Source organism: Porites lutea, chromosome 3, assembly GCF_958299795.1.
Source record: "Porites lutea chromosome 3, jaPorLute2.1, whole genome shotgun sequence".
NCBI lineage: Eukaryota > Metazoa > Cnidaria > Anthozoa > Scleractinia > Poritidae > Porites > Porites lutea.
Window position 1 is genome coordinate 39,774,537 of NC_133203.1, and position 11,948 is coordinate 39,786,484.

Below are 11,948 nucleotides of genomic sequence, written 5' to 3' on the forward strand. Positions count from 1 at the left end.
CCGATCGCTGTCCTTCAAGTGTTAATATGTCCCATGTAATGAAAACTGAGTGTCAAGTGGTTACGGAAGATTTTAATGCAGATGATGCCTCACTCAAAGAACAACTAGCCAAGTTTTGGGACTATGACACTCTTGGAGTTAAAGGAAAGGAAGAAGATTTCTGTGAAGAGTATCTAACTAAAGTAAGATTCAATGGTGACCGCTATGAAGTTTCTCTCCCATTCAAGAAAGAACACCCCATCATTCCAGACAATCACTCTTTGGCACGAAACCGTCTGGTCTCCTTGTTGAAAAGATTGAAGTCATCGGAATCAAAGTTACTAAACCAGTATGATAATGTAATCAAAGAACAGTTGGACTCTGGTGTTGTTGAAGTGATTGACAAGCCTGAAGAGGAAGTTGTCCCAGGAACTGTTCATTACATTCCTCACAAGGAAGTACTGAAGGAAGATCGAGCTACCACTAAACTGCGAGTTGTTTATGATGCTAGCGCAAAGTCTTACAGTGAACCAAGTTTGAATGACTGTCTTTTATCTGGACCTGCATTAACTCCATTGCTTTTTGATATCCTGTTGAGATTTCGTCTCCCAAAAATTGCTTTGATCGGAGATTTAGAGAAGGCATTTCTTAATGTCGAAGTCAAGCAGGAGGATAGGAATTTGCTGAGGTTCTTATGGATTGATGATGTCAACTCGTTGAATCCAGAAATAATCAAGTTAAGATTTACGCGGTTAGTGTTTGGCCTTGTCTGTTCTCCATTCATTCTGAATGTGACATTAAGGAACCACTTATCAAAGTATGAGAACATTGACCCAGAGTTTGTGAGCATTGTAATCAAAGCCTTGTATGTTGATGACTTTGCATCTGGAAAGAACACTGTATTGGACTGTTTTGAACTTTATCAGAAGCTGAAAACACGTTTCAGGGAAGGAGGATTTAATATAAGGAAGTGGGCGTCAAACAGCAGCGAGTTAAACGAATTAATAAAGAAAGAAGAGACTACTCTGTTATCTGGAAAACCTGCAGTGGAACCAACCAAGTCTGTTGAAACTGAAACTATTGATCAACCAAAGTCTACTAACAGCAATGCCATGAATGAAGAAACTGTTGTCAAGGTCATGGGTGTTATGTGGGACAAGTCAGAAGACTGTTTCAAGTTTGATCTCAGCGCATTCTCTAAGCAGACATTGAGTGGAACTCTAACAAAACGAAAACTGTTGAGCGTTACCGCTCGATTCTATGATCCACTAGGCTTGCTGTCACCACTTATTCTGCCATTTAAATGCATGTTTCAAGAAATTTGCCAGCTGAAGGTTGAATGGGATGAAGCTCTTCCGGAAGACCTCACTTCACGTTGGAAGGAATTGGTGGAAGACATAGAAGGAGTTTCAAGTTTTACAATCCCCCGTTGCATCATGGATGGAATAGAAGCAGAGCAGGTCAAATGTATTCAGCTACACGGGTTTGCAGATGCAAGCAGGATTGCTTATGGTGCAAATGTGTATGTTCGGGTGACAACGTCTGATGGACACTATTCACACCTGCTAGCCTCCAAGACCCGAGTGACCCCTTTGAAAGGAGAAACAATTCCTCGACTTGAACTGATGGCTTGTTTGACATTAGCCCTTCTCATTACAGCAGTGTATAAGGCGCTGGCATGCACAATTGAAGTTGATGCAGTAATTAACTGGACTGATTCTCAAATTGTGTGGTGGTGGATCAATGGTGAATCAAAGCAATTTAAGCAGTTCGTCCAAAATCGGGTAGAGAACATAAGGAGTCTTTGGAGCAAGGAACACTGGAGATATTGCCCATCTGAGCTAAACCCAAGTGACATTGCTTCACGAGGTTCTAAAGCATCTGATCTTGTATCCAATGATCTCTGGTGGAAGGGAGCTCCATTCCTAGAAAAAGAAGAAAGGCAATGGCCAAATGTGCCTAACTGTCCCATCACTGGAGAAAAAGTGACAAGTGAAGCTGTAAAAGAGTTGAAAGTTGGAGATGCAACTAAAACTTCAAGTTTCATGACAGCATCATCCAAGGTCTCTCAGAGTGTTTCAGAAGTCATTGAGCCGGAAAGATTCAGTAGTTTTAGCAGGCTTATCAGAGTGACAGCCCTCGTCCTGAAGTTCATTCGCAAAGTCAAGAGAAGCATGGAGACCCAACCTGACCTTAATATGCAGGAGATAATTGCAGCAGAGCACCTGTGGTACAAGGAAATGCAATTGAAACTGGACGAGAAGGAAAAGTCTAGTACAGTATGGGAACAATTAGGAGTCTTCAAGGATGCCGATGGGGTCCTACGATGCAAAGGTCGGATCCAGAACTGTTCACTGCCATATTCAGCCAAATTTCCTGTCTTGTTACCAAGGAAACAGTACTTCACACAACTGGTGATTAGACAGTCTCATGAGAATGTGAAGCACAATGGAGTTAGAGAAACACTAACTGAAGTTCGCAGCAAGTTTTGGATAATCAAGGGAAGGCAAGCAGTCAAGGATGTTCTTTTCAAGTGTGTGGTTTGCAAGAAGATGCTGGGAAAAGCTTTTAGTACTCCACCCACTCCTGCGCTACCCACCTCTAGAGTCTCGGATGATTTGGCTTTCACTAAAGTCGGTGTGGACTTTGCCGGACCGCTTTATGTTAAGAATATCTACCAATCTGGTGGGGAGATGTACAAGTGCTATATTGCTCTGTTTACGTGCGCCAGCACTAGAGCTATCCATCTTGAACTTACTCCAGACCTGTCTGCAAATTCATTTATACGAGTTTTGAAGAGATTCATAGGGAGAAGAGGATTCCCAGGCCTGATAATTTCAGACAATGGAGCAACTTTCAAGGATGCTAAAGTGAAGAAGTTTACCCTTGAAAGAAACATCGAAGGGAAATTCAATGTACCTACAGCAAGCTGGTGGGGTGGTTTTTTCGAAATATGCGTCAAGCTTGTAAAGAGGTGCCTCAAGAAAGTTCTAGGAAATGCAAAACTCAGCTATGAGGAACTAGAATCAGTCTTGATTGAAACTGAAGGTGTTCTAAATTCTAGACCCCTAACTTATGTCTACGAAGAGTTGTCAGAGGATCCACTCACGCCCTCTCAGCTCGTAATTGGTCGAAGATTACTTGATAAGCCTACCGTATCCACAGAATCTCTGTGCACAATGGCACGACGTGAAAGATATCTGCAAAGCCTCCTTACTCACTTCAAAAATCGATGGAGAACAGAATATTTGACAGGAATCCGGGAGTACCAGAAACTCAAGGTAGCAGAGCCACAGAGAGCAATTCAAGTAGGGGACATTGTGCACATCCATGCGGATAAGAAACCGAGACAACAGCGGAGGATGGGTAAAGTAGAAAAGCTTCTACGCGGAAGGGATGATGTAGTGCGTGCAGCAGAAGTGGTTACAGTGGACAATTCTCTTCGCCAGGTTCGCTTAAAACGACCAATTCAGAAGCTCTACCCACTTGAAGTCAATGCGCGCGATGAGGATCCAGTTAGTGTAGTAGGAGCTAGTGTGCATCCCGGAAGCAGAAACATTCAGGTGGTCAGAGATGAGGATATTCCAGCAGTGACTATTGCCACTTAATCTGTCTGAGCAAAGAATTTGGAGTCTTCGAACATTGAACTAAATCTTGAGTTATTAGTTTTTCTCACCTTGTGATTGACTTCGTCAATCAGGGGGGAGTGTGTTGTAAACAAGATAGGACTGGGCCGAGATAGCTCAAGAACACGTGACAAATAGGCGTGAGTGGATGTGTAATCGGATCATTCATTCATTCAGTGTTTTCCTTTATCTAGTTCGGAACGGATTTCAGTATCTCGGAATGGATCTCAACTTTTAGGCGGAATCAGTCTTGTATGGAAAATTACCTGTTATCTGAATAAAGAGTACGGTCATTTCAACACATTGTATCAATTCAGATTCCTTATAAAGGTGTGATTGTCGCTATTTTTTTCAAAAAATGTATAATAAAACAATTATTAGATTCGGTTTTTGTGATATCCTAAATAATCAAAGTCTCGGTAGGTGTTATCAGCCTCGGCCTTTGGCTCGGCTGATAGCACTTACTTCGAGCTTGATCATTCTGGATATCACAAAAACCTCATCCAATAATTGCTTAAAAAATCGTTTCGCTATGATCATTGTCGTTTACTTAGGTCATCATAACCAGGGATAAAAAGAAACGTGGCGAAAGGTGGTGATAAACATGGTAAACTTAAGCTTCTGTCTGATGCAGCACCAGAACCGTCCGATTTGATTTGTCCAACTAGTCGTTGTTGGAATATTAGTCTGTTCCGCGCAAGGTCGCAGAGAAAATTGGAATAACTTCCCTCTCCCTCCCCCTTCTATAATTTTTTTGCTCTCTCTGCAACTTTCGCCCTATAACTCGATTGGAAACGCTTGCTATGCAGGCTATTGGATTTCAAAAAGCTCTAATCCCGAGGGGAGGTATATACACAACAAAATTTTTCACCGGGAGGCTCCGCCCTGCAGAAGAGGTCCCCTTTTGAAATACTTTTTATTGACAACTGGTATTCCCTTAACATACCTAGCTTATAACTATGCACCTCTTTAAACTGCTATAAATGCCCTGTCTTTTAAATATGAATAAACCCGCACAAATCGTCTTGTTCAGAGACATAAAATGCATCTCAGTCTTAGATCTTTACGACTTTTTTACGGTCCGAAAGGACAGATTTCATTTCTTTTTCATTAATTTTAATTGGACTAGTGAACTGATTCCTACCCTTCCATACAGTGATACAGCCTGCGAGCAAGCTCTCCGTGTAAGGGAGTCTCGAAAGGAAGTCAAAGAAGTCAGAAAACAGCAGCACGCGCCAGAAGGAACCGCTCGCTCGCGTGCTCCGTGTGGATGGGAGAGCTTGCTCGCAGGCTTCTTTTGACATATTTATAGCCTGACGTAAAGATCAAGTGGTAGTAACTTAAAATTGAACTGTAATCCTGAATGTAAGCCACCTCACGGAGTCTCAAAGTTACCTTGGTTAAAAAGACTCGAAGAAATAGCTGAATCTCCAACTTCCTAAGTGGAATATTTTTAGAAGAAAAAAGCGTTTTTAGTGTATAGTACAAGCTTTCATTCAACTGTTTATGATAAATGGAGTTTAGATAATAGCGCTGGGCAAACTAAAAGGGGCCCATAGTAGAACGCAGTTTTGTTTAACAGTAGCTAAAATCCCTTTGAATAACCCGTCCATCTTTTCTTTAAATATTGTTACAATATAAATCTCTCTAACACATGGCGCACAAGGCGGTGGACGCGTATTTTTCAGCTTCGTCAATTTGTAATGTTTTTTTCTCATCGCATTTCTCCTACTGCGTTTTTTGTCTTAGCTTAAACATTTCTATCAGCATTTTGTCTTAGTTTAAACATTTACAGAGTCATTTCGCTTTTTTTAGCCTATAACTATGATTAGTTAGCTCTGCCATTGATTTTTTCCATGTGTAATTATGATAATATTTTGTTCTGATTATTTAACTAAGGGAGCCCATTCCTTATAAGCCCGGTGGCTTCTCTCGGGCTTCCTCGCCATGAAGAGTTTAAATAATTAGATTTTTTTCTTGCTTGTGTACAACTTATGGCAAAACAGTAACTGAACTGAACTGAAAATCTAACATTAAAAAAAACGAGACTACAAAATACAGTTGGTTTCGTCTACTGACAAAAAGTTTCATTCATGAATTATTTCAGAGATAAAAACGATGGGCTAATTAAGAGTGCCTCATATTGGAACGCACTCTTGTTTAACAGTGGCTAAAATCCCTTTGAATAACCAGTCCTTCGTGGGTTCGTGCTGAGTTAGTTTTGAAGTAGTTGATTTTTTAGTATTTCTCGCTTCCGCACTACAGTAAAATTGATTTACTTCGTCGTAGCTACGTAGGATTATTTGACAAGTCCTTGTTTTCCTTATTCGTGAGCCTAGCTGAGCCTTAAGCCTGCCCCTTAGCATGGCCTCCCCAAAGAAGTCTGTTCACACACCCTCTACTTCTCTTTACAGGTCGTCGAGCGCCGCGGGGGATGTCCTCTTGTCTACTTGTCATGTCGTCTTGTCTACTTGTTCTGTAGTCTCCCTCGCAGCCGTTTTTTGGATGTCACGCAACGCTCCCCCCCCAAAAAAAACGGCTGCGAGGGTGTCTCCCTGTGGCTTGGTGACTGGACCCGGACTGGACTCTGGACTCTGGAACAAAAAATAACTCCGGAATCACCCTCCTTAACCACTTTTAAAATTTTGTAGAAAAAGAAAGAGAAATAAAGTTTTTATGGTCGAACACGCAGAAACAAGAAATTATGTTTTTTAAGGCTGTACAAGGATCAGGGACTAAGAGAAGTCGGAAAGAGCTATCCACCAGAGAAATAGAATGTTCCACAGCTTCAAAAATAACCCTGTGAGTCTCAGGTAATCAGATAATCAACTGAACAAGCACGTCGGTCTTACTGAACTTGGTATTTAAAATTATAAGGCTTTCGAACGTGTTAGCCCCTTTGTGCAGGGTTATTTTGGAGAACGTATATTGTCCCTAGCTAAAGAACTACTTTTTTTAAAGTGGATAATAACAGAGAACTACGAGGCCTGTTTTAGATGTATATACTTTTAAGCACACATTCAGGTCCCAGTCTCTAATTTAAGTAATAGCACACGGACATAAAAAAACAAAGAAACAAAAACTGAAAAAAAATTGGAGTTTGAACAGATTTCAAAAATTATGAGCACGAAAAAAGCCTTTTTTGTTTGTAAGACATAAGATGTTAGGTGTTTTAAAACGCGACACAGCTGGCGACACAAATCATTTCCTTACAGACATTGCAGACAGTTACGTGTCTCCTCCGCTGGCAACAATTAATTTAATGAGAAGTCTAAGGCCTGACCTGTTAGCAAAAGGTATGTTCTAAATCGCTGATGAGCCTATGATTTCTGTTTTTTTGGGAGGGGGGTGAATAGGTAAACGGATCGGCGGATTTTGAAAATATTTTTGCCCGGATTTCGGATTCAAAGCAAGATTTTAACGGATTTCCGGATCCTGCAACTGCAGCGGAATGCGGATTCATCTATTGTTTGGGCCCGGATTTTGGACCTTGCGAGTGATACAAATATTTTTGCCCGGATTTCGGATTCAGGGCGAAAATTTAACGGCGGATTTGCATACCCCTATTCACCCCCCTCTTTTTGGCAGGCTCACTTGTGCGAGTTTGAGACACTATATTACAGTTTTTTCGCCGCTATCTTTTGTGGTCTTTTATTGTCTTATTGCTCTGTTTATTTATATACTCAATGTCAGTGCGCTATGAAAAACGGCTGATAATGGCTCGCACATGTCCTTGAATAGTTTCCCTTATCTGATCTACGCGCGGAGGAAAGTAGTAAAGCTCTTTAAAAAAGTATTTTATTATCTAGGGACAACGTCCGTTCTCCAAAACAACACTGTACAGCCGGGCGCTAACACGTTCGAATGCCATATGATTTTCCAATGCCGAGTTCAGCAAGACACGCGCTTGTTCAGTTGATTATCTGAGGCTCACAGGGTTATTTTTGAAGCTGGGGGACATTCTTTTTGCTGGGGGATACTTTTTCCCGACTTCCCTTAGTCCTTGATCCTTGTACAGCCTTAAAAGACATAATTTCTCTTTTCTGCGTGTTCGACCATAAAACATTATTTCTCTTTCTTTTTCTACAAAATTTTAAAAAGTGGTGGAGGAGAGTGATTCCGGCGTAATTTTTTCCAGAGTCCAGTCCAGCTTTTAGGATATGGCCGAAATAGACAAGACAAAGCCACGGAGAGACAAGACGACATGACAAATCGGCAAGACGACACAACAAGTAGACAAGACGACATAGAAAATAGACATCGAGTTATTTTTTACCCCGATACCGCTCCATAAGTGCAAGGGGGTCTAACAGACTTGTTTTTCGTCGATTTTCGAAAAGAAAATGAACAAAAAGTCTGTGTACAGGCCACCCCAAATGGGCTGCCAAATGCCCTTCATTGCTCTGTTCCTGGGCGGGGTATTATGGGAGCGTCGCTCCCGTCGCTGATTGGTCAAGTCAAGTCAATGGTCGAGAGCTATGGTCGAAATAGTTTATACAAAGTGGTGGATGCTAAGCGCGCTGTGATTGGTCGTTGCTAATGATCTATTAGACTACAGACACACGACTGACTTGAAGGGAAAATTGCTTAGCAGGAGCTGTTTACCATAAAAATTACGTCAAAATGTTCAAAACCTTGAAGTGAAAATTCTCGGCTTCGGCTCCTGGCTTCACTTGAGTTTTGAACACCTTGGCGACATTCTTACGATCGATAACAAATACACCATGGAAAAATTATTGTCGATTTGTCAAATTTAGTACCGATGGAAATTCTCCAAAGGCATGCATTTATCACTTCACGCTTTACGAATCATAGAATGAGATATTTTTAAGGAATGCTTTTTCCACTTTCGTCCATATCCCTCAGTCTTGTTTTTATTATGGTTTCTAAGCTGTGATTTCAGAAACACTTCAGTTGTTATATATATATACAGTATTAATTACCGTAAATGGTAGAAAGAAGACAAACCACCCGTTGAAACCAGAAAAATGTTGTCAAACAACCGAAAAGAAATCAAAAGTAGAAACGTACAACTGATAACTGAAACGCATTTTAACTTTTACGAACCATCTTCACAAACATAGGTCATATGGTTTTCATAGTGTTGAAGAAGAAGAGCCTCACTACTCATTTCCTCTTGACAAATCCAACAGCTGTGTTTCTCAATGATGATGACTGATTGTGGGTCTGCTACACCACAGATTCCAGTCTCACTGTGTGTTCGCTGGTTGTTTGTAAAGCCTGTGGCCCTAACATCAACGTTTTTTGCCCCCGCTCTCCTCTGCTTACATGATTCCAAACGCTTAGGCAGAATTTCCTTTTTCTGGACAAATTTACGTGACTTTAATAAATTGTGGATGCTTTCATGCTTCCTCAGGTCCCATGATCGGCTGAAACGCTTTCCACACTGTTTACATTCATAAGGCTTTTCCCCAGTGTGAACTCTTTCATGACTCTTTAGGTTTGCTGCTTGACTAAAACATTTGCCACACTGTTTACATTCGTAAGGCGTTTCGCCAGTGTGAACTCTCTTATGATGTCTTAGGTTCCCTGCTCGCCTTAAACGCTTTCCACATTGATTACATTCATAAACCAAAGTATGAACTCTCTTATGACAAATTAATTGTCCTGCTGTCCTAAAGCACTTGCCACACTGATTACATTCATGAGGTTTCTCACCAGTGTGAACTATTTCATGAGCTCTCAGATTGCCTGATACGCTGAAGCACTTGCCACACTGTTTGCAATCAAAAGGTTTTTTCCCAGTGTGAACTCTTTCATGAACCCTTAGATTGCTTGTTGCGCTGAAGCACTTGCCACACTGTTTACATTCATAAGGCTTTTCCCCAGTGTGAACTCTTTCATGAGTCCTTAGGCTTCCTGCCTGACTAAAACACTTGCCACACTTTTTACATTCATAAGGCTTTTCCCCACTGTGAACTCTTTCATGTTTCCTTAGGGTTCCTGCTTGGCTAAAACACTTCCCACACTGTTTACATTCATAAGGCTTTACCCCAGTGTGAACTCTTTCATGAAACCTTAAGGTTACTGCTTGGCTAAAACACTTGCCACACTGTTTACATTCATAAGGCTTTACCCCAGTGTGAACTCTTTCATGTTTCCTTAGGGTTCCTGCTTGGCTAAAACACTTCCCACACTTTTTACATTCATAAGGCTTTTCCCCAGTGTGAACTGTTACATGACTCTTTAGGTTTGCTGCTTGGCTAAAACACTTGCCACACTGTTTACATTCGTAAGGCTTTTCCCCAGTGTGAACACTTTCATGATTCCTCAGCTTTCCTGCTCGGGAAAAACATTTGCCGCACTGCTGGCACTCAAAAGACATGGAGCTTGTTCTTCTTTCAAGGTGTTATAGTTATGGTACCTTTTAACAAGGAGGAGAAACATTATCAGGTAAATGTACAATTATTAGTATTTTTTGGCCAATGTATTGAACAAACTTTGTGGCCAGCTGGTAAAACTAAGGTCTGGAACAAATAGTTTAAAGGTTGTCAGATAAATTTGGAAAACAAATTAGAAATTGTAAAGGACAATCGCTCAAAAGAAAAGTGGTTTCCGACCATGCACCAAGTGATTGCATACCTTAAAATTTAAATGATTGCTTCAAAAGGGAGATTTCATTGACAGGAGACAGTTAATCTAATGTTGACTTTGTATTCACATCTGAGAGTCCCCTGTGGTTTGTAAAATAACACACATTTACAATAATTATTGCTGGTATTATAGTGCATTAATACAGACAATACAGCATATAGTGGAACCTGTTTTACCATCAATCAGCACTCTATTAAGCTTCCCTGGTTTTTTTATTTTAAAGAAGCTTGAGGATGGTGGGGGGGTGGAGGGGTGGGGGTTGGGTTGCTATAACAAAAGGGGGATTATTCAGTCTAGTGAAACCCATCACCAATTGCAGGAAGGAAGAATCAGACTAGTGTTACAGTTCCTGTTTTTGACAAGGAAACAACCAATCAACCAGGAGATAGAATTAATTTTTCATAACAAACTGGAATGTAAAGAAGAAAATAATTAATAATATCAATATCACAAATATCATTATTTTGTAGGTGGTCATTTTTTTTTTGAGAACCCAGTTAATACAGACACCAAGGAGACATGCGATAGTGTCTGTATTATCCGGGTGTCCGTATTAAGCGGGCTCTCAGAGAAAACGTCAGGAACACATGTTTTATCGACATAAAGACGAAAGCAGACAGTTTTACAAACCAAGGATCGGTAGAGGTATGTGGAAAGGCAGTCAATCGGGGTGGAGGTCTTGGTATGGAAATACCATGTGTTTACATTTTTGATGGTCCTCGGAAACACATGGATTTACTTGAACAATGACTAGACATTAGCAACAACCCAGCAACACGAGTGGAGGATGATCTTGGCCGTACAGCTCACAGCAAGCAAACAACGTTAAAGAGGAAGAAGGTTAAGAGCAATGACTGGAACAAAAAGCCAGAAAATAAAACGTGTGTAACAGGAGGCAGAAAACTATACGTAGTACAAGAGTCAAACACCGGAAGAAACACAGACTGTTCAAAATCAAATATGTCATGCTACTTTGTTACTGTTTTTTTTTTTTAGTACTGTAATAAAATTTTATTCACCTGTAAAAATCAGTCATTATTTGAACAGGGTACAATGTCTACAATTATCACATAATTGTGATAATGAAAATAGACAGTGTGCAGATAACCAGTGTCCGCAAAGTGGGGTTGACAATATATGAGAGTTTGTGACTCGGGAGACAGAAAAGTGACTGTTGTCCGTATTAACCGGTGTCCGTATAAAACGGGTTAATTTTACAGAAATATATGAGCTTTTTGTTGGGACAAACGAAACTGTCTGTATAAAGTGGGTGTCCGTATTAAGCGGGTGTCCGTAGAGCGGGGTTCCACTGTACATGTAACGTTAATTTCAACTGTAAACAGGCGTCTCCCAAAAAGATTTCTGGAAGTTTGATAGCCCCAAAACTGCTTTTCCCCCTTCATGATGATGTGATGTGACATCAGTTGATTTGCTCAGCCTTTACTTCTGATTCAACAACAACAAAAACCAAAAACCACCATTTTACTTTGCCAACTGAAAACATTTACAAGAACAGCATAAATTAAAATAGATCAGGTGAAAAAAACTACTCAGAATAGCAAAAAGAACTAAACAAACAAGTAGGGCTGCAACACATAAAAGAAAGAGAGCAAAACTATCATAAATTTAGGAGAAAAAAAGTGTTTAAAAAATTAATTAATTAATCAATAGAATTAAGATAAAATAGAACAATATAAAAGAAAAAAAAAACAAACAGACAGACAGGCG

General features: G+C 40.4%; 2 protein-coding genes across 2 annotated transcripts; one reads left to right on the top strand and one right to left on the bottom strand.

The window, feature by feature from the left end:
* Positions 1–26: 26 nt before the first annotated feature.
* Positions 27–3,587, top strand: LOC140932283 (uncharacterized). The gene has a single exon (XM_073381903.1). The coding sequence runs from the start codon at positions 27–29 to the stop codon at positions 3,585–3,587; it is 3,561 nt and encodes a 1,186-aa protein (XP_073238004.1).
* Positions 3,588–8,470: 4,883 nt separating this feature from the next.
* LOC140931113 (uncharacterized) lies at positions 8,471–9,987 on the bottom strand. The gene has a single exon (XM_073380863.1). The coding sequence runs from the start codon at positions 9,949–9,951 to the stop codon at positions 8,665–8,667; it is 1,287 nt and encodes a 428-aa protein (XP_073236964.1). The 5' UTR covers positions 9,952–9,987; the 3' UTR covers positions 8,471–8,664.
* Positions 9,988–11,948: the final 1,961 nt, after the last annotated feature.